Below are 22942 nucleotides of genomic sequence, written 5' to 3'. Positions count from 1 at the left end.
AGATAGATAGATAGATAGATGGAACTTTATTGATCCTTAAGAGAATTTAGAATAAGTAGGAACAGTCTAAAATTACTGTAAAATATGAAAATGCTATTAGAATATTTCATTGTAAATGATGGGTCCAATCAGAAATGACCCTGTAGTAGAGTCTGTATGTATCATTATTATATTTTGAAATGACCGCATCAGCATTGGTCTATTAATGATTAGCATCCTCGGGAAGTTGACATAACGCTCCGCTGTTGTAACAGTAGTGCTCAGAGGTGTGCAGCTGCTGAGGTGGACAGATGTGTCTCAGCTGACAGATGTGAGCGGGGACACTGGAACATCATGAGAAATCAGGGGGGGGCGGGGGGAGCAGGAGGAGGAGGAGGAGGAGGAGGAGGGGGGTGGGAGTCATCTGAGGAGAAAGTTCACAGACTGCAGGAGAAGTGCACGCTGAAAGAACGACGCACCATGGCGGGTAAAGGGCAGAGCCAGCTCCGGCACCCATGGGAGTTGGACTTGGAGCTGGAGGGGGCCCCGGCGGCTCAGGCGGCCGAAGCGGGGCCGTCCACCTGCTCCCCCAGCCGCTCCTCCAACCGCGTCCAGGTCATCCACAGCGGACACTTCATGGTGTCGTCGCCGCACAGCGACTCCGAGCGGCGCAGGAGGGAAAGCGGGGAGTCGCTGAGGTACGACTTCGACACGGTGAACAGGACGTGGTGTCAGACCTACCGCTACGGGCCCCTGAGCTCCGGCAGCCTGAGCATCGACCCCACTCTGACCCGCCTGTTTGAGTGCATGTCCCTGGCCTACAGGTGGGTCCCTGCTGTCTTCTCTGGAACCACGTGAAAGCGTGCGTTGAGCTCAGTTTAGCCGCTTCTTCATCTGAAACTGCAGCCATTACTTTTAGTTCTTTAGTGAATGTGTTCAGGTCTCCTCGTTTCACCGCGGTCATGTGGGCCTTCGTCTGCGCTTCTGGTCCAGGTGTTACGGTACAGGTGCTGGAAAAAAGACCAAAAACAAGGTTTAATGTCACTTATTGTGAACGTTTGATAAAAAAGTTAAATCGATTTTACTTGCAACACATTAACAAGTATAATGAAATGGAATATTGTATATATATTTAAGAAAAATGTCATAATGGCATTTTCACCTCACTCTTGCTTATGGTGATGGCAAGTTATGAATTCCTTAATGAGAATTTATGGTATTTTCCCTTAAGTTTTCTTAACATTTCTACAGTACAATTACTTCCATACTGACATACAGACAGGGGTGGTCACCATGAACAAGAGTGTGGTGGAGGTTCTTTGTCACCTTTTAAGGACTTTTTTAAAAGGATGTTTTAATGATATTTAATTTGAGCAATTTATGAATACCATAATGTAAATTGAGTTGATTTCCCTTTAATTTTCTAAAAATGTCTGCAGTAAAATCTTCTGAAACTTGGCATACAGATAGTGTTGGTCATCCTGAACAGGAGAAAGGGGACAATTATTTGTCAAAACTTTAGATTTCTTAAAAATAATATTTAAAAATAGCAAATTTATGAGTCCCATAATAGAAAACTGAGCTGACTTTCCCTTTAATTTTCTCTAAAATTCTGCAGTAAAATCTTCTGAAACTTGACTTACCGACAGTAGTGGTCACCATGAACAAGAGTGAGATGACAGTTAGACCCTTTGTTTGTTTTCTGCGCTCCAAGCACCTTCATCGCAACACCTTGTTTAGAGGGCATTCATTTTCAAGCTGCGGCTGGCGTGACCAGGTTTTCACAAACGACGGACCACATGACCGCTGTTTCTTGTTTGCAGCAACTTATTTTGAAAAATAACCCAGCAGGGTATTATTGATAAGAATATGATCTTTCCCTGTGTTGTGATCTCCTCTCTAGATGTGTTTTCAAGAGCCACAGACACAGAGAGCTCCTCCTCAAACTGTACCAGGATTTATTTCTCTGCACATGCATTTTAAAACTGTGAAGTAAAATGTTAAGTTTCAGACCATTGAGTGGATGTGTTGGAAAAGAGAGGTTTTTGCAGCCTGTTGTGCAACAGCTTGGAAAATCTTCAGTGAAAACTGGACTTTGATACTAGTTGGCAGCCCCGGGCAGACTACAGTGTCACTGAGGGAAAGCAGAGAAGATCCTATGATGCCTTACATTTATTTTAGTTAGCCTTTTGCTTTGACTTAACATTGTGCTTATTTCACATTATTACATATAAATAATGTAATTGGAAAGATGAAAAATGCCAGGTTGTATTTTGACTTTTAAAAATGGTGTATGACATAAGAATACACCAGGTTTGAATCTCTTGTTTTGTGATCACATATCTGGAGCACACATGCACACTTGCAAAGAAGGCTCCTGCTCTTACTCTTTAAAAGCGTCTTTCAGTTACAGATACAAACGACTGACCCAGAGCAGATATTTTTCTTACAAGCCACTTTGTGTCAGTAGTTTCATGACAGTTGCACAATAATGCCTGAAGAAAGATGGTTTCCAGTAAAATCAGACCACATTCCCCTTAAGGACTGTTACATTAAGGACCTATAATGTGGAACAGGTCTAGTGCAGTTATTTGTCATCAACTGGACTGGTGTTAATGAGTTCTCATCCTGACAGCGACGTTTCTCCATTAAAAGCATGTTGAAAATGACTCCCTCTGGCTTCCTAGCAACTTCCCAAGCACCTCACATTATGGGGCCTCCTCTCAGCACTCAGCGGGATGAGGGACACTGGAAAAAAGTGCAAGACGTCTGCAGTGCACTGGTGAACAAGCTGATGGAACACGATTAGTCAAGATCAGGACAGGTTTCTAACAGATGTGGCCACTGAGTTTTTCCACTGTGTCATTTTTCCTCCAAAGAGTATTTTGTCACTTGTCTGTGCCAATAATCATGGAGAGAAAATAATACTTTCCACAAACAAATCATCAACATCCTCATTTTTAGGATTATATTCTTCAAAGTCTTCTTTCCCTCTGTTGCAGTGGTAAGATCGTCTCGCCGAAGTGGAAGTCTTTTAAGGGTCTGCGGCTGCTGTGGAGGGATAAAATTCGTATTAACAATGCCATCTGGAGAGGCTGGTACATTCAGTGTGAGGCCGCCACTCTTCACCTTCCTCATGATGGACAATGACGTTACACAAAAAGCAACAGAAATTGGAATAATTAAAAAATCCACACAAACTAAGGAATCCCCTTTTTTAATAGTAAATCTAAATTATTTTTCCCTGTGCAGCAGCTACAATCCTGTTGATTTTGTTGCTATGTATCTTTAGACGGGGAGAGGAAGAAGAGCTCAGTGTGTGGCTTCGTCACCCCCCTGGAGGGCACTGAGGGCGATGCCCATCGAAAGCCTCAAGTGAGTCCACTGTGTTTAAGGAATTCTTTAATCCGTCTTGTTTGATGAAGTATAAGCTGGGTTCTTTTTTTAAATTAAATTATGAATGCAAATTATTTCAAATGTATGTTGCTGAGGTTAAATGTTTATATTTTAAGCTAATGACCCTGGACACGTGTGATTTTTGTATTTCTGCTTCACATCAACAGACGATTGTGTTGGAGGGCAGCTACTGGAAGAGAAGGATTGAGGTTGTGATCAGGGAGTATCATAAGTGGAGGATTTACTATAAGAAGAGGGTGAGAGAACTCGTTTTATTAAAAAACACAACTGTTTTATTTTGAGCTGTATGCTCGCAGCTCAGTGGATTGGATTGACATTTTAACATTTTGTACTTATATAGACATAGAGGATGAAGTCCTCTGACTGTAGGGATGGATTTTTCCTGTAAAATATCAAAAGTTTCACTTACCCTAACAAGTATTTCCAAATTAACTAGATGGATTAGCAAAACAACAGCAAAGACAATCTTGGTTCCCAGGTAATATACACTAATGATTGGTATTTGTGGTGTAATGTCTCAACAACTCTTGTATGGTGGCCCTGAGAGCTCAACGCATTACAACTTAAGGACACACATGCAAATAGACACTACACGTACACATAGAGAAAAAACCCTAACGCTGAATTAATTAAGAAACAGGCTAACCTTGTGTCTTTTTTAGATCAACATGTATTGTCTTTACTGTGGCGTTGTTGATCTGATACCTAACAGCTACCTAACATGAAGTTAGTCCGTTTCTCAATTAAGTGTATTTCGTCCGATTACTGGAATTGGCAGGCTAACATTATGCACAGTGCTAATGCTAGGTTAACAGCATTTATCAGAAAAAATATATAAATGTTAAAAAAAGCGTTTATCAAATTTTTCACACAATCTTTTTTAACACTGAGGAAAAGTCAACATCAGGAAGTTCTGGAGTCTCAAATAATGGCAACAAGTGGGTCCAGGCCATTTTCATCCCTTTTTAGCGTCCCCTGGAAACACTTATTTTGCTGTGCGCTTTCTATTTGTAGCACGTGTGTTGTCAACTTGATGATGTAGTGCGTGCGTTGTGTTTATTTGCATGTGTTTTCTGAAGTTGCATTGCGTTGAGCTCTCTGTGCCACGGTCACTTTGGATTGATTGCTGTGAAATGCCGCACATATTGGGCGCAAACATGTTCCCAACAGGATGAACTCCAAATGACCTTGACATTTCCAACACCATCATTAAGCGTATTAGAATTATTTTGTACTTTAGTTTGTGAAAATAATGACATCATCAGTCCCAGTGGCACTGTGTTGTTAGCATGTCTGCTACCATAGCTCTTTGCTTTGTGAGTTTTCTCATCAATTAAACAGTTTCTCTTGCTTTTTCTTTGCAGCTTGAGAAAAAGAAGGATGATATTCTGTCAATGCTGCAAGAGGTATGGCAACAGACCAGTCCAGCTTTATCACTATTATCATATGAAAAATCACTAATGAAGAGAAACATTGATTTTGATCCTTGAAGGCTGAAATTGGCTAATTGGCCCAGCCTCCTGTGTGTGTGTGTGTGTGTGTGTGTGTGTGTGTGTGTGTGTGTGTGTGTGTGTGTGTGTGTGTGTGTGTGTGTGTGTGTGTGTGTGTGTGTGTGTGTGTGTGAGCTGGTGACCTGCTGGCATTGTTCGATGTGTTCATGATCATCAAAGTTCTACAAACAGCTATTAGCCTCCCCTGATTAACTAGAGAGGAAAATATACAACTAAATAGAAACAGAAACATGCAAAAAACATTTGTAGGCAACTGATGCATTTTGATTTCCTGCAGCGACAATGCCTCTCACAGACCCTCAGGCTTCATCTGTATTCAGGTGAAATAGCTACAGAATTTAATGTCATCAAATCTGACCTAGTTCAGCGGTGGGCCCGTGTGTGACGTCACGGAGGCGAAAAACAAACAAAAGAGCAAAGGGAAAAATAGGAGAAAAGCAAAGTGAGGGGAGGGACTGTGGGGAAGCACTTCATTCATGATCGTATACTCACAGAGCCTGAGATGGGCCCTCGGGAATCACAGCCCATGTCCCACTATTACTACTCTTTCACCTTTCACCAATACGTTCTCTGTGTCACTGGATGCTCACATTTGAACTGAGGTCCCAGTTAAGAGCACTGCAGTGGTGTGCGTGTCTGTGTGTCTGCAGATCAAATTGTTGCTGTTGAAAAGACACATGTCAGCACATATCTGACAGGTCAAAGATTCACGGAGCTGCTTTTATGTTCCGTGTTCCCAAAGTGTTATCTCGCGTTTGACTGAACAGATCATTTGCAGTGGCTGTAAAAACAACACCTGCACTATCAGTTTATTGTATTGCTTGTTTATGTCATAACTGTACTTTAGAACAGTTTGCGGCTCTCAAAGCCTCATTTGAAATTGAATTGGCTAAATAAAGTTAGTGTGTTGTTCTCATAAAATCTTTTACGTTCTGATTTACGCAGGGACAATAGCTTTATCAACCTCATCTCACATCTCAACAGCTTTTGGCGATCACATCTTTTACAGACTATTATAGACTACTACTACACTGTCGGTCCTAATATCAAAACTCAGTCAATCATTTTAAGAGGGAAACAAAGTCCTCCCAGGTTCCTGAACCAGGTTATAAATAAAGGCTGTAGCAGGAACGCTGTGCTTCAACATGGGGAGTGGACTGTACAACCAATCAGAAGTTTGTACTTTGATAGTGATTGGGTATCACTATTGATTTGTAGCCAGGCTACGCCTCTATAGATACCAATGTAGGTTGGTCGGTCGACTGGCCAGTACACCACAGTGAATCAGACTGAACTGGAATGCCACTCAATAGAGCACATTCCTCCGCCAGTCCCCTTAAAAACCATCAAGCTGCACCGAATGTCTCATAAAGATCAGTCCCCTAAATGTGCCTTTATGTTCATTCTCTAAATTGAAGGAGACAAAGCTCAGAGTGGATTTGGCCTGTGGGGTTAAGGGTCAATTGGTTGGCCTTGTTTTTAAGTTAAGTTTTGGTCATTTCCTCTCTGTTATTCCTGTCTGTTTGTGTAGTTGTAATGGATTATGTATTTGGTAGGTGTCTCTCCCGACCCACTTTACTTTTCGGACCTTTTGCCTTCACTTTTTTGATTCAGAAACATGCTCATCTTAAACTTAGGAACATCGCTTAAAAAAGTGATTCCCTCAGAGCCTCAGTTCCACTTTATCATGACGTAATGTTCTGTGTGGTGCTGACAGGGCGCCTGGAGGAGATGGGTGGCTGCAGATCTGGTCTGCACATGTGGTAGACCCAGTTAATTTTGAAGATCTTTTCATTTGCATCATTCTTTGTGATAACAAACATATGGTAATATTTATAGGCCTCCCTCTCCTCCAGAATGATGAATTGCAAACTATTGATTCGTTTAAGAGGCTTGATGAAGTGATTGTTTTGGGTGACATCAACAGTAACTGGCTTGATTGACTCCCACTAATGTGCTGTTACCGTAAACCTCACATAGAGAATCAATGAAGCAGCCAGATCAGATCATCTGTCCTCATCTCTGTTCGACTGGAGACCTGAAGGGAGAATTCAATCTGATTTTTGTAACTGATCCCTCTGTTATATTTAGTGTCGGGAAAACTTAAATTCCACTATTCCTCTGAAAAACATTAGACTGAGACAGTAGAATGTAAATTTAAATTGTTTTATTCAATTTATGATTACTATTAATCTGAGGATTTCAGTTAATTCTTTTTGTTGCTGACGGAATGTCTCTTATTCTAATTTAGTGCAGTAAGTGATAAACATGCCACTGTGAATAAGAGTATAAGAGTCAATGGTAGACACTTACCCTGTTTCAGTTCACATCTTAGCCTCTTCAAACACACAGACCAAATATCGTTCATCTAAAGATCCTTTTGATTGAGGAATGTATGTAAGACCAGAACAAAGAATGCAAAATCCAAATACTATAGAGTACGTTTTTTTGCAGGATTTTTATAACCCTAGACAATTCTGGATACAACTGAACTGTATTCTCAATAAAACTAATCAAATATTTGAAAACCGATACAAATTAACCATAAGATTATTTCATATGCGTAACTTGTGCCCATGCTTTAGTCAGCATTTCTTAACTGTCTTTGTTTCCCCCCATTTCAATTCTGATTCCTCAAACTCAACATCTTCTAATGGTTTATTTTCCTTTCGAAAAATGATTTCCCATGATATACACTATGCGAGTTAAAGGAAAGTAGTTGTGCTCGTCCTGATGGTTTGGAAGTTGGCAGTTTTGGTCCTCGTTTATACAACTGACCAAAGTTGTTTCATATATGAATCACTTTGAACCTGGAAGGCTATTTCACTTGTTTTAGTTCATTCTCAGATATCTTTAATTGTCCTTCATTTTTCTTACATCTGAGGGGAAGTCTGTGGGAGAGGCTGAGCGATCAGTGTGTATATGTGTATTTGTGTTGCATGTTTGTTGTGTAACACTGTTTGTGTATGTGTTTTATATTGTTGTATTTGTGTTGAAAGCACCCTCCTTTATCCACTTTCTCATATTTTCTGGATCTTGAAGCTGAAGACATTTGCTGTCTGGAGCAGATTACTGCATAACAGCAATCCAGAGCAGAGGCTCTCAATTTTTCATGTATGTCCCTTGGAATAATTTGACATAGCCTATTGTTTTTTTTCGTTTCTAGTTAGTTATGTGAAAGAACAACACAAGATAACGAGATGTCTCAGAAAAGGTAATTAATTAATAGAAATTAATAACATATTAAAAATATTTTTGCCATGTCTGGAAACTTTTCATGGACCCCTGGCAGTGGGCCACGGACCCAATTTGAGAATCTGGACGGATTGAGACTAAAGCGTGTTTTAGCATCAAAATCTCATATCTGCCTACATATTTTTATGTCAATATAATATAATTTTTGAATATTTGTTGATCTCGTGTCACCCATTTTTTTTTTTTTCAACTTCTGTTTATTGGAATTTTACATGGATAATTCACAGAGTCAACATTTGAAATGCATCCTACATAACTCCCTTCCCATGTATTATTTTAAATAATCCCAATCGGAAGTGAGAAATTTGGAGTCGCTCATATGCATGAGCAGTTTGTTTTTTTCTTCACCAAGGCAACCGCAATTTGTTTTGTGAGGGGCTCCAAGTCGTCCCGGTCGCCGCACGTGAACGTGAAAGTGCCGCCAAAATTAGGTCAGGGACAAAAGCCTGCTGGTCTTATTGAAACGGTGAGATATCAAAATAATGAAATTGACAAAGGAAACATAATGAGAATCTGTGAGGTGCTAGTGTTTTTTAACAATATGTCAAAAGTGCTTTTTCATCATGCGCTGTATTTACACGCAGAGACACACAAAAACATGCATATATGCACACGGCAATCTTACCTCATTTCTGCTGGTTTTCACTTATATTCTCCCGCAAAGAAAACAAATCAAGGGGTGAATAAATAAATTACCAGCGGGGATATGTCGTGTTTTAAGACGTAATCAAAACTGTTTCCGGCTCAGTCTGGGCTTCCCTATAAATGTAGCCTCACATTTCCAAAACAGAGGGAAAAGCCTGAGCCAAGAGCTTCTTTCTCTGTGAGTTGTGTTAACTGGGTTTAAAGAGGAGAACCGGCTCTTGGACTTAATTGCTGGTTGGCTGGATGGATGTGATAATGGATATACAGATCCAATGTGTGTAATTTAGTATGTGGATTCAACTGGAGTGCTTGCTGCTTTGATATTTGTATTTTAGTAACTGGATCCATTCAGTTTGTGTTATTACATTTTAGTTTTCACTATTAGTGCTGGATGTATTCAGGTGGGGCTAAATGCCATCAATGCACTAATCTGCATTCAGGCCTTCGCAGACCTATATGTCGCAGGTCGCCCTCTAATGGATGGATCAGGCATTGACTTATGGAAGTGTTCTCCTTGGCTGATGTGCTGCAGGATCAGATGTGCCAGTCCAAGCTGGAGAAATGGAACAATCAGATGCACCAGGAGCCTGAGGCAGCTCCGGTGGAGGCCCACATGTTTGACCTGGACTGCCTTCTGTCCGACATCTCCGACACCCTGTTCACCATGACGCAAAAGCCGGGCTCCTGGGCCAGCGACCAGCACGACAGTAAGTAGGCACACACTGTGACTCTGCCCCCAGTCTCACATATAGTGTCAAGGATAGATCAGCTCCACATATACTGTATGTATGTGATATATAATGTAATATAATGAGGTGAGAATATCCAATTTTTGGTCATACTTAATGTTTTAAAGCTCCTAAAAAGTATTCTTTTCAAAAAATATACTGCAGACATCAATTCAGGATTTAGTATTTTTTAATTACAATTCTGTGATTGATTCTTATGCTGCCAGCGGAGTTTTTCCCAATCAAATCTGATTAAATCACAATCATACAGCCCTGAAACATCTTAGTGATAAATGTGGTTGCTGCGTATTTAAAGGAGTTTTTTTTTACATGTTTGTATATATATTCATTTTTTATTTATATATATATAAATATGTTTTCTTTCCACACGCATACACATAACTGTTCATTCAATGTAAGACCAAAGCCAGGACAGTTTAGTGGAGTCTAGCATTAGGACACAGGGGAATCGCTTTGCTGTGTCCAATAGTAAACAATGTCATTTTATCATCATCAATTTCAACTAAACCACATAATAATACCTTACTGCTTGAAGTCACTGTGCCCAGCTGAGCAAATTACAGCCCATAAGCAACACAGCAACCTTTTATTTTTACTCTTTTTGAATGGATTAAATAAATGAGATTATGTGGCCTTAGTTTGAGCATTCACTTCACTTATCCCAACATGAAGTACAGTGAAGGGAACCATGACTGAGGTGCTGATGTGTAAATGTATCTGTGTATCATATTTACTTATCTTCATGTCAGGGAGACTGTTCACCAGCTGATGACCAGTGGAAGGTGGTGATGCAGCAGGAAAATAACCCTTAACACTGACGTAGAACAGAAAATTCATCCCGTTCAAGTGGCCCAGTCAGGGCCCAGACCTTAGCCCAATAGAGATGCTACGGCATGACCTCAAGAGTTTACCCTAGTCCCCTCAAGAATATGTCTGAGCTGAAGCATGTCTGTGGGAGTAAATTCACATTGTTCAGGTCTGATCGGCAGATACAGAAAACATTCCACCGGTTAATAAATCCAAGAGTTCACCTAATATTTCACCAGCCCGGTGAAAGTTTAATGGAGGCTACGTCACAACGACCAGTTAATGTAGGAAAACAGGTTATTCTAAATCAATCAATCAATCAAATTTCATTCTTATAGGCTATATTCACAAATCACAATTTCCCTCATAGGGTTTAACAAGGTGCGACATCCTCTGCCCTTAACCCCCGACTAGAGTGAGGAAGGCTTCACAGACTTTTTCTTGTCACTGTGGATTCTAAGAACAGATTTTAGAGATCGATCATGATCTTTTCGTCTTCCTCTCTGCAAGAAAGCAAATTAGTGACACATTGACAGATGTACTCAAACAAAAATGTTTCTATCTCGTTGTCCTTCCTCTTCAGACTACACCAGCAATGCTGATATTATCCAGCCAGGGCTGAGTCCACTGCAGCCCGACCTGGATGAATTCATGGATATACCAGGTAGTCTCTGTCTGTCTGTCTGTCTGTCTGTCTGTCTGTCTGTCTGTCTCTCTCTCTCTCTCTCTCTCTGTCTGTCTGTCTGTCTGTCTGTCTGTCTGTCTGTCTGTCTGTCTGTCTCTGTCTCTGTCTGTCTCTGTCTGCCTTCCAGTGGTATCTCATCCATCGTGTTTGAGCTGCTCATCTTTGTCCTGCGTAGTTAATCATTTAATCACAGTTTGATATACGTGCACCTCAGTCAGTGCTGAGAATTTCTTTTTCTCTAACAGAGAATAGAAAATGATGCACACTGCAGCAAAAATGATGATGCTGACCTCTGTTTTAAGAGCTTGTCTTTAATTGTGTGAAGGTTTCGATTCTGCTTTATTTGTCCCTTTACAGTATTTGTGTGAACGAAAACGCTGTACTCCATAGATCAGGGTGCGGGTCACAGTGAAAATCACACACATTCAAAAGTTATTAAAGCATAAAAAGAAGAAGAGCTCAGCAGGCGGTCAGTTGACTTTTAAAGTGTATTTTCTGCATGTCTGTCATCCTTTCGTGTAAGAGGGATCCACTACCACCCAAATGAATAAGTGCAGGGTTATGTAAAGGTCTTGGTAAAGTAAACACATAATAAAATCTGTTTTATTTTAATGCAAGATAATTAATTCTCTACTGGCTGACTCCTGAATCCTTTTATAAGTTAATACTTGTTAATATGTCCTCCAGAGTGTGAGAGGCAGGAAATGTTTTTTTACGTAGCCTCGGGCCGCTCAACTCTGGAGACCTAACAGGGCGCCTGCAGCAAGACAAAGTCAGCAGAGGAGCTTTATACAGGACAGAGGAGGCAGGCTGGGGTTTAGGTCCTTGCTCAGAGGCACGTTGGCTGTGTTGTGTTACTGTCAGTGAAGCAATCCAACAGTCCTCTGGCTACTCGTCAATCTTTGTGAGACACACATAGATGCCACCCACTGTTGTAATACAGTGTGTGTGTGTGTGTGTGTGTGTCACTGCCAAAAATGTTGGAAATCGAAAGTGAAAAAAAAGTCCTGTATCCGCCTCTGAGCCAGATCCACACCGACATTCAAGGAGTCCTCCCTTGGGTCATGCCCCTCCAAAACACTACATGGAAAGTGGTTGAGTGGTTTTTGCGTAATCCTGCTGACAAATTCACAAACAGACAAACAAAATGAAAACATAACCTCCTCGGTGGAGTTGACAGCATTTGGTTGATTTTAGAGCTGATTTACACATCCAATGTTTGTAGTGAGAGTGTACGACTGAGAAACTGTCTCCTGTCTAGCTCCACAGACAGGAGCAGCTTATCTGGCCCTCAGAACATTCAAGTTTTATTTTCTAATTGCACTTAGGATTCACATCTTGTCAAGAAATAAACATTCAGCTTGTCAAAGATAAATAGAAGAGAAAAATATAATCTAGACTAGTGGTTTAGAAAAAATACACAGCTTTTTTCCCGCTTTTCTTATCAACTGATAATAAATTAAAGGAAAAATATTTTAGTTTGTGACAATTTACCATTTTTTATGAGTTTGGGATAATTACCACTATACCATAGACTGCATATAAAGATGGATGGACAGATACTGCTGGAGAATAGATTATATATGATTTAACCAACCCATAGTAAAACTACCTTCTTCTAAATGTACTATTCTGTGTGTTTTGAGATGAATACTCACTTTAACATTTAATGATTGATGGAATAATTTATTGCGTTGGCTCAAATTCACCAAGACTCTTCTTTTTCTATGTTTTTATCATTTGTCTCCTCGCATCGGTGTCAGTGTTCAGAATTTGTGATTAACAGTGTGTGTGTTTGCCTCAGATATCTTTATGAACTGCACGGACCAGCCCATGGAGCAGACTGATTTTGCTGACTGCGGTTATTTCCAGAGCTCATCCAGCACAGCGTTCGCTCCGGTTCCCTCCCCTGTAGTAACAGCTCCTCAGCTGCTTATGGACAGCCAGCTCGCCCAGGTTCGGTTGCTGTGAACAACTTCACCTGCTCTTGAGACATCTTGCTGTGCACGTATTTCACACACAGTAAAGACTGAATCTTGTCTCTTCCAGCCCAATCTGTCTTCTGACAGTTTGCCTCAGCTGTCCTCATCCAATACTCAGCCAGAACAGACAAGGCCAGGCCAGGACTGCAGCGAATACCACACGTCCAGCATGGGATCACAAGCCATGTCATATGGACACCAGTTGTACCCCGATGCACCTGCTACTATAGCCTTCAACACCAGCATCCAGCAGCCGGCCACTGCAAGTATTCCTTTTTTGCACCAACCATCCCACTACCCGACGACCAGTGTGACCTCCAGTGTCATCACCCACACCGCCTCTACCATGGGGGCCCAGGGCTTTGTGCAGCAGGGTCACGGCTTCACATACGCCCAGACTCCCTGCCACTCTCTCGGTTACCCTGCCAACATGTCTGACCCGATCCAGGTGACACTGCCCTCTGTCGTCCCAGCCCACTGCTTCTCAGTCCCAAAGCAGGTGGCCGTCCCTGGGGTCAGGGGAAAGCACAAGAAAAAGACAGGGGGAGCGAGGACAGATAGTCCCTCTGTCGCTCCGTCTGGCTCCCAGTTCATTGCCCCCAAACCCCCTAGCTGCCTGGCTGAACTGCTCTGCGGCACCCAGGAACGTAAGTCAGCTCTCTCCACCATTCTTTCATTAACATCAGTTATTAGTAAGAAACAATAGTCGAAAAAAAGTATTGGTATTGGGTTTTCAGGGCAACCATTGGTGGTGACAGCCAAAGGTCAGAGGTCATCATCGCCCAGCTCCACGGTAAGACTGTCACATTGTGTTGATACAGTAAGTAGCTGGGTATAGCATGTCCGCGTCAAATAATTGAACAACCCGAGGGATTAGTTGGACATATTGGTAAATGCTGTATAATAATAATAATAAAAATACGAAAAAGAAGAAGAAGAAAAATACGAAAAAGAAGAAGAAGAAGAAGAAGAAGAAGAAGAAGAAGAAGAAGAAGAAGAAGAAGAAGAGTATATATTATTATACCACTCTCATATCTAAGTAATAAGTTTGAAGCTACACTGCAGTATTTTATAATTACTCTGTATTATTAACTCTAATGTCTAACTCTCTTTAACAATTTGACTTAAAGGGGACATATCATGCAAATTCCACTTTGTTAGTGCTTCTACAGGTTAATGTGGGTATCTGGCATGTCTACCAACCCAAAAACTCTGGGAAAAAAACACTCGCGCGTTTTGTTATAGTTCCTCTAAGTCAGAAACGTCATGCTTGAGCGACTCGATTGAGCTTCCTAGGTTTTGTGTCGTAACAAGGAACTGGAAGTCTCCCCCCGTCTCCCCCCCCCCCCCCCCCCCCCCCCTCGTTACGCCGGGTTTACACCGAAGGCTGCGAGGCTGCGAGGCAGCGCAGCGCCGTTCCCAAGCGCACAGCCGCCTAGCTGTTCACACGGGACTCGCATTTCTCCGCTGGTCAGCCCGCGATTCACTCACATGTGGCATTTGTCTGGATCGTTGGGACTGGGAGGCTGCAGCAGCTGCTCGGGAGCGACCGATCGCTCTCCCATGCGTGAGCTGGAATTTGTGTCAACGCACTACTGTAACACTGGCACAAACACACAGAGCCCCCCCACTCGTTACGCCGGGTTTACACCGGACGCGGAAGCGCAGCTGCGAGGCAGCGCAGCGCCGTTCTCAAGCGCGCAGCCGCCTGGCTGTTCACACGGGACGTGCATTTCTCCGCGCTGGTCAGCCCCATAGACTGTATATATAAGGTCAGCCCACGATTCTGCTTTCTCCGCTTGTTGTTGTACCCGTTGAATGTCGGGGTTCGGGGGTAAATGATGGTCTTCATAGCCCCCCCCCCACCCCTCTCTTTCTCTCTCTGTCTGTCTGCTTGTGTGCTTGTAGTGGATGGGCAGAGGGGGACATTTAATTATGTGATTGGGAAAATTAAAACTCCAGGACAACAGAAGGGGAATACAAAGTATGGGATGCATATTTGATAATTTATATCATATAAAATATGTAATTTATATCGTTTAAAATCATGGGGGAGAGGGGGGAGGGGGGAGCTGGCTCATTAGCATTTAAAGGAACAGGCACTCAAAACAGGTCACTCTGTGGAGGGCTGTTTTAGACAGGGTAAAAAGGGTGCTGTTTTAAATGATCCTTGTGGTATTTTGACCAAAGTATGTTACAGACATTTCATTAAGACCCCAAGGAACCATATCAACTTGTGGTAAAATGGGCATGCTATGTCCCCTTTCATTTTCACTTTCTGACTTTTCCAAATTTTATGAGAATTCCTCAAAAACATTGATGTTGACATGATAATGAAGTTTAAGGAAACAGACAATGACACATTTTATCTGTCTGGGTTTTTAGACACCACAGCTGTAAAATATAGTTTAATTGAGTTTTTTTTTTATCAGAGGTAAAAAAGGAATTTAGACATTTCTGGAGGCCTACATGTTAGGTTTGACTAAAAAGAGGAAAAAACCTATATAGGGTTAATTATTTAGAAATTGTCAATATTTTACCCATAAAGCAGCGAGGACCTGATGGAAAGGATATCTAAATAAAAAAACAGGTTTATTAGGATACACTATGCTCTGATTTGGCTTCAATTTAAATCATACATAAAAAAAAACAACAGGGAATTCACAGACAGATCAATGATACCTAATACAAGGAATAGCAAATTCTGTGTTTTAAAAGTTGGTCTCATCACGGCCTCTAGACTTATATTAGAAAACTTGAAAAATCCTAGATGTCAATGGCAAAAGAACGGAGTAATACAAGGATTAAGATTTTGTCATATGAACACATGTTGGGTAGAATCAGTATCCCTGCCACTCTCTCGGTTACCCTGCCAACATGTCTGACCCGATCCAGGTGACGCTGCCCTCTGTCGCCCCAGACCACTGCTTCTCGGTCCCAAAGCAGGTGGCCGTCCCTGGGGTCAGGGGAAAGCACAAGAAAAAGACGGGGAGAGCGAGGACAGTTAGTCCCTCTGCTGCTCCGTCTGGCCCCCAGTTCATTGCCCCCAAACCCCCTAGCTGCCTGGCTGAACTGCTCTGCGGCACCCAGGAACGTAAGTCAGCTCTCTCCACCATTCTGTCATTAACATCAGTTATTAGTAAGAAACAATAGTGGAAAAAACAATTTTGTGAGGAAAAAAAAGTATTGGTATTGGGTTTTCAGGGCAACCATTGGTGGTGACAGCCAAAGGTCAGAGGTCATCATCGCCCAGCTCCACGGTAAGACTGTCACATTGTGTTGATACAGTAAGTAGCTGGGTATAGCATGTCGAATAATTGAACAACCCGAGGGATTAGTTGGACATATTGGTAAATGCTGTATAATAATAATAATAATAAAAAGAAGAAGAAGAAGAAGAAGAAGAAGAACAAGAACAAGAACAAGAACAAGAAGAAGAAGAAGAAGAAGAAGAACAAGAAGAAGAAGAAGAAGAAGAAGAACAACAACAACAACAACAACAACAACAACAACAAGAACAAGAAGAACAAGAAGAACAAGAAGAAGAAGAGTATATATTATTATACCACTCTCATATCTAAGTAATAAGTTTGAAGCTACACTGCAGTATTTTATAATTACTCTGTATTATTAACTCTAATGTTTGGCTTAGGATCTGTGGGTCATCTTTAACAATTTGACTTAATTTTAACTTCAGCTTTTTCACTTTCTGACTTTTCCAAATTTTATGAGAATTCCTCAAAAACATTGATGTTGACATGATAATGAAGTTTAAGGAAACAGACAATGACACATTTTATCTGTCTGGGTTCTTAGACACCACAGCTGTAAAATATAGTTTAATTGAGTTTTTTTTTTTATCAGAGGTAAAAAAGGAATTTAGACATTTCTGGAGGCCTACATGTTAGGTTTGACTAAAAAGAGAAAAAAACCTTATATAGGGTTAATTATTTAGAAATTGTCAATATTTTACCCATAAAGCAGCGAGGACCTAATGGAAAGGATATCAAAACAAAAAAACAGGTTTATTAGGATACACTATGCTCTGATTTGGCTTCAATTTAAATCATACATAAAAAAACAAAACACAGGGAATTCACAGACAGATCAATGATACCTAATACAAGGAATAGCAAATTCTGTGTTTTAAAAGTTGGTCTCATCACGGCCTCTAGACTTATATTAGAAAACTTGAAAAATCCTAGATGTCAATGGCAAAAGAATGGAGTAATACAATGATTAAGATTTCGTCATATGAACACATGTTGGGTAGAATCAGTAATGGGGTGCAAAAGAGACATGGGAACACTTCTGGCTTTATGTCAAGCTGAGCCCAAAATAAAATGTATATTTGATAATAATGGCTATACATCCCCTAGTGTCCATAGTTTTATTGTATTTTATTTATGTTATTGGCGGGTCATCCTCTATTGTGTAAATGATCTGTAGTGTATCTGCAATGTGAGGACTGACAAAACTGCAATATTTATTTATAATAAAAAAAAAACATGTAGATTAAATAAAATAAAACATTCAGGAGAAAAGACAGTGTCCAACATAAATGGAGATGTGCATCAATGTAAAGATGAACCGTATCTGAAGAGTTCTTTTAAACATTACCATGAAACTTATTGATTTTCCAAGTTAAAGAAACTTAAAATGTATAAACTAAAACCCTAAATGCTTGATTGACTTCCACTAAGGGGCGTTTGTGTAGGAAATCATTCTAAGTAGAGGTTGTGTGTTGTTCAGCAGTCGAGCAGCAGCGCACATGTTGGTGGAGCTGCTGCGCAGCTGCCGCATGGAGCCGGCTGGCCTGCGGGGATGTACGTGTTGACGCCTATGCACGGCGAGAGCGCCACCATGGGTCACAGCAGTCCTCAACCCAGCACCTCCAGGGGCCTGGGGGTGTCTACCCTGCTCGCCCACGGCTCCGCCACCATGGGTCACAGCAGTCCTCAACCCAGCACCTCCAGGGGCCTGGGGGTGTCTACCCTGCTCGCCCACGGCTCCGCCACCATGGGTCACAGCAGTCCTCAACCCAGCACCTCCAGGGGCCTGGGGGTGTCTACCCTGCTCACCCACGGCTCTGCACATACCGGCCCCAACGTCCTCATTCCCAAGAATGAGAAACTGTCTCCTGTCCAGCTCTACAGCACAGACAGGAGCAGCCTATCTGGTGAGGCCCTCAGAGCTCTGAAACATTCAACTTTTATTTTCTAAATGCACTTAGGATTCACATCTTGTCAAGAAATAAAAATTCAGCTCGTCAAAGATAAATAGAAGAGAAAAATTGTTCTGACTAGTGGTCACTACCGTATAGACTCTGAAGGCGGGATATCCGAGATATTTCATCTTAATTTCAGGATAGTGGAAGGAAAGTGGAGACGCGACGTCCATCTTTATATACAGATAATGGTTACAATTGTAACTTTTTTCAACACGTTTATATATGTTCCTCTATGTTCTCACCAATTGTGAGGGGATAAGTAGCAAAAAAGTAATGTTGAATAAAGATTACTGTAGAAGTCAGAGCATCCACAATCATAGTATAGACCGAAAGGATGATGATATGTAATATAAATCTGATTATTGTCCTTTTGAGATTTTAAGGTGCATAGCAGTACAAAGCAGAGATTTTGGTATAAAGATGTAGATTTAGAAGTCATCCACGTACAAAATATTTTAATAAAATGTTTGTTTTAGTTAATTTTTCAGAACATCCTGGGAGAACATCAACACCAAACCCTTTAGAGATAGTCTCCAACCCAGAGTCCCCGCAGTCAGTCCATGGAAAGAAAGAGTCAAGTAAGGTAATACATACTATCTCATTCAGTCTGCTCTTTAACTGAACGTGAAGGCATTGAACTGTTTTCCATGTTGAATGTTAAATATGTGAGAAGTGAAAAGTAAAGAGAATCATTTCTAAGATGTGTTGTCTGCAGCAAACCGAGACCAGGAGGGTAACTCACATCTCAGCCGAGCAGAAGAGGCGTTTCAACATCAAAACGGGATTTGACACTTTACATAACCTTGTGACAACACTCAGCTCTCAGCCAAGCATAAAGGTACTGTAAAAAGATTTGCCTCTGCATAGATAATGTGTGGATGTGCTGAGAGGTGGAGGCCAGACGGCATGAAGTGGATGCTGAGTTTAACAGGAAAACTTGAATGAATGCAGATGATCACAAACCTTATTATTAGGAATGTAACCACAGGACTATTTAGTATTTGTGACTAAGTGTGGTGCTCAGTATGGCTGACGTGGTGATCCTCTGTGTGCCGTCACAGATCAGTAATGCCACCACACTGCAGAAGACGGGCGAGTACATCACTAAGATGCAGCAGGAGAGAACTCAGCTGCAGGAGGAGGCTCAGAAACTCCGAGAGGAAGTCCAGCTCCTCAACTCTGCCATCAAGTGAGACCTTTAGCTCGGCCTGACTTCTACTTTCTTTCTCACTGTGTGTGTGTGTGTGTGTGTGTGTGTGTGTGTGTGTGTGTGTGTGTGTGTGTGTGTGTGTGTGTGTGTGCGTGTGCGTTTGCATGTGCGTGCGTGATATGAGTGTAAGTATTTCCATGAGGATTGTTGGATATTCTGCAGTTATGATGAACACTTTACACTCTCTAAAAAGAAATATTTCGTTGAAGTTGTGTTTAAAAGAACAGGTTTTAGGGCCATATGAGTAAAAATAAGTCTGAGATTTCGAGAATAATCAGTAATATCAGGAGAATAAAGTAATAATATTATGAAAATAAAGTCTTAATTGAGAAAAAAGTTGAAATATTGCAAGAATAAAGTAAAAAACTATTTGTGGAAGTAAGCTGCAGGGAGTACTCGCAGAAAACTCATTGTGACCATTACCAAACATTTCCTCCTCCATAAAAGAGGCAATTTCCTCCTGGTTCTTTTTGCAGAATAGACTCAGTTTCTTACACATTATTTTCAAAGACCTGATACTTATGATAATGTGATGCTGATTTGACAAAAGCTATTGGTTATATGTGAAACTTACACCAAAGTACAACTTAACAGGATGCTCCACATTCCTCTGTTTAACACAGACAACAGGCTGATCTTCTGATATTCTCCATCTAATGTGACACATAGGTTGAAGTTACGACTTTATTCTCGTAATATTACAATTTTAATAAAAAAATCTCAGATAAATTTTTCTCCACAAGTGGCCCTATTACTCTGTCGTATAGAAGCATTGTTTTATATTCATTGATGATCAGCTGATGCCATTTAAACTGCTGAAGAAAGGGATAGTGAAATTCAGTAGTCCTTTATTTGATCTGTAAATGGTAAATCAATCATAGTATGCACAGAGTCTTATAGTTGCGAGGAACCTTGTTTTTTTAATGGCAGTTTGTAAAGACAGAAATCAGTGGAGTATGGGGGTGTTACAGACAAGTTGGTTTCATGCATGCTGAACAGTGTCTGTCTGTTGTGGTGTGGGGGCTGTTGACTCACTGTGTGCGTGTCCGTACAGTGAGTGTCAGATGCAGCTACCGGCCACCGGCGTGCCCATCACGCGGCAGCGCTTCGACCACATGAGGCAGAAGTTCAGAGAGTACGTCCGGGTGCAGACTCTGCAAAACTGGAAGTTCTGGATCGTATCCCTGTGAATGTAAATCTGCAAGTTAATTAAAACAGACATGACTTTAAAAACTCACCTAATCTGCATAAAACAAATTCCGCATTATAATTAAGCGCTGTGTACTAAATGTGCCCTTCTGTTCCTGCGTGAGCGTCTTATGGTTCAGTACTGTATTTGGCTGCAGCATCATTTGGCTTCTGCAGACTTTTGGAGGAATTTCAAATTACGTCTTGTTCCCTAAAACCTTTATCCCAGAATCCAAATGAGCTTATTACACTGAGTATTGTGCCAATCTGGACAGATACTGAGAAAGATAGTGTTTATAAATTAAAGTCTGGCAGGGGAAATATCCTCTAAAATGGACCCTTTGGTCCAGTACATACTGAATGGTAAATATCCAATCTTGGGTTTTTATTATTTCAGTGAAGTTTTAATTCAGACAAAGCACATGATTGTTCCAGGCCTTGTCAGGGAGATAAATCAAAAGTGTGTGTTGCATACATTTTTTTTAATGTAAATGTAATACATAACCTTAATGATCACCTAATCCATTACCGCTGCTCTTATCTTGGAGGCAAGATTAGAAGATTAGATAATGATTTTATCATGTTTGTGTGTTGCACAAAAAAACACCTTGAGGGGTTTCTTCCCCATGAATATTGAGATATTTCCTGATGGTTCCTTTGGAGATTGTGCTTTTATCTTGATCTGCTTTCAAAGTGTCCTTATTTAAATACAAAGGTTTTCCAAGAGGATGCTTTCTCTCAGATTCAAGATAAGCAACATTTACCAGCTTCTTATTTTAAATCACATGAAAAGACCAAAACCAACAATATATTGATATCAATACAAAACTAGAATATCAATCAGAAGAGCATATACCCCTGCCAAGGCCCAACAGTTCCTTTCAATACAATTAGGCCACATTAAAGTATACAACCAAATAGAAATCAGTTCCCTAAATAAGCCAGATTTTTTCATCAGTATCCTCTAATTATTCCCTAGGGATTTGTTATATTATTAGATAACAAAAACACCCTGTAGTGCAATGTCAAAGAAAGTGAAAATTGTTTTGGGATCAGCACAAATATTGAACGGGTTCTTCTCTGACCCATAGTGCATCCTTCCACCAAGTGCCGTGGTAATCGAGCTGGTAGTTTTTGTGTAATACTGAATAACTAATAGACAAACAATGTTGAGGTAAAAATCAAGTGAGCCACATCATTGCACAGAACTTGTTCCTTTATTACCATGATTGTGGTCACTGTAGTTTATTTTTAATTGAATCCACATTCACAAATCTGCTGCTGCACGTACTGCACCAAATGTGTATCAATTCGCAGCGGAAAATATTGCCCAACTAATTCTCCATTTCCTCATATTGAAAAGTACTAAGCTTTTTTTTTTATAAAACTATATTTTTACGAGATTTATGTCTGCAGTAAGAACCAATGAAAATTGAGGACCAAGTCCAAAAATATTGAGATTCTTGGCTTTGTTCTTTTTTGGAGGAAATAAGCTTTATATTTAGATTTAAACACTATTAAACACTTTTATTGAATTCACATTTTCGATGAGCCTTTTCTCAACTCAGCATCAGTTTGGTTTCATCATCGAGCCGCTGTTCGAGTCCTATAATTCAATGGTGTCCACTGCCAGCGTGGAGGACCTCTGTAGAACCACTATGTCCTGGCTGGACCAGCACTGCTCCCTGCTTGCCCTCAGACCCAGTAAGTCCAGTGCTGATGTAAAACCAATACTGCCATCGCTCCATGTGTTGTCCTTTCTCATTGTCTGAAAGTTGTCTTTGTCATGTCTCATTAGTGGTTCTGACTTCACTCCGCCACCTGAGCACCAGCACTGCCATCCTGACAGACCCCAGGGTCCTCCCAGAGCAGGCCACCCTCGCTGTCACCCAGGGTGACCCCCCTGCCCCCCCGGATGACTCCTTACAGCCACCCACTTGGGACAATGTACACCACATGTGACCCTTAAGAAAACACAGTGCACAGGAGACCGGGAGCCAGAGCAGGGCCTGGAATGTTCAAAACAATCGACCCACCTCTTCAGCCCTGAGACTGTTCATAATCATATTCCAATAAAACCCACCAGCTGCACAAAGAATGTATATGTGGTATAGGCTTAAAAACTTGTTATATGTTTAAAACTATTTCTCAATGCTTCAATGTAGTTTTCATTGGCAAAGCAGAAGTTCATAAGAAGTTCAGATGTTCAGTGGAAAGAGACGTCAGTTACTGTGACTGTTGAATGGCTTCAATTTTTGTTAAATAAAGTTTGTTTACATCAGTT

At 41.0% G+C, this 22942-nt stretch overlaps 1 protein-coding gene across 8 annotated transcripts; it reads left to right on the top strand.

The window, feature by feature from the left end:
• The first annotated feature begins 323 nt into the window (after positions 1-323).
• LOC117774087 (carbohydrate-responsive element-binding protein) lies at positions 324-22939 on the top strand. 8 transcript variants are annotated; one of them, XM_034606166.1, is made up of 17 exons: positions 327-803; positions 2982-3088; positions 3272-3354; positions 3543-3632; positions 4761-4802; positions 9340-9514; positions 10947-11027; positions 12853-13004; positions 13098-13677; positions 13768-13823; positions 17783-18209; positions 18749-18843; positions 18961-19098; positions 19322-19449; positions 20525-20648; positions 22233-22362; positions 22457-22939. In XM_034606166.1, the coding sequence occupies exons 1-17, from the start codon at positions 334-336 to the stop codon at positions 22618-22620; spliced, it is 3042 nt and encodes a 1013-aa protein (XP_034462057.1). In that variant the 5' UTR covers positions 327-333; the 3' UTR covers positions 22621-22939. The 8 variants fall into 8 exon arrangements, with proteins under 8 accessions (XP_034462062.1, XP_034462061.1, XP_034462057.1 ...); XM_034606163.1 differs by having other exon boundaries at positions 18737-18843; XM_034606164.1 differs by having other exon boundaries at positions 328-803; positions 17786-18209; positions 18737-18843.
• Positions 22940-22942: the final 3 nt, after the last annotated feature.

This window comes from Hippoglossus hippoglossus, chromosome 14 (genome assembly GCF_009819705.1).
Source record: "Hippoglossus hippoglossus isolate fHipHip1 chromosome 14, fHipHip1.pri, whole genome shotgun sequence".
Classification (NCBI taxonomy): domain Eukaryota; kingdom Metazoa; phylum Chordata; class Actinopteri; order Pleuronectiformes; family Pleuronectidae; genus Hippoglossus; species Hippoglossus hippoglossus.
This window is presented reverse-complemented; position numbering and strand designations above follow the sequence as displayed.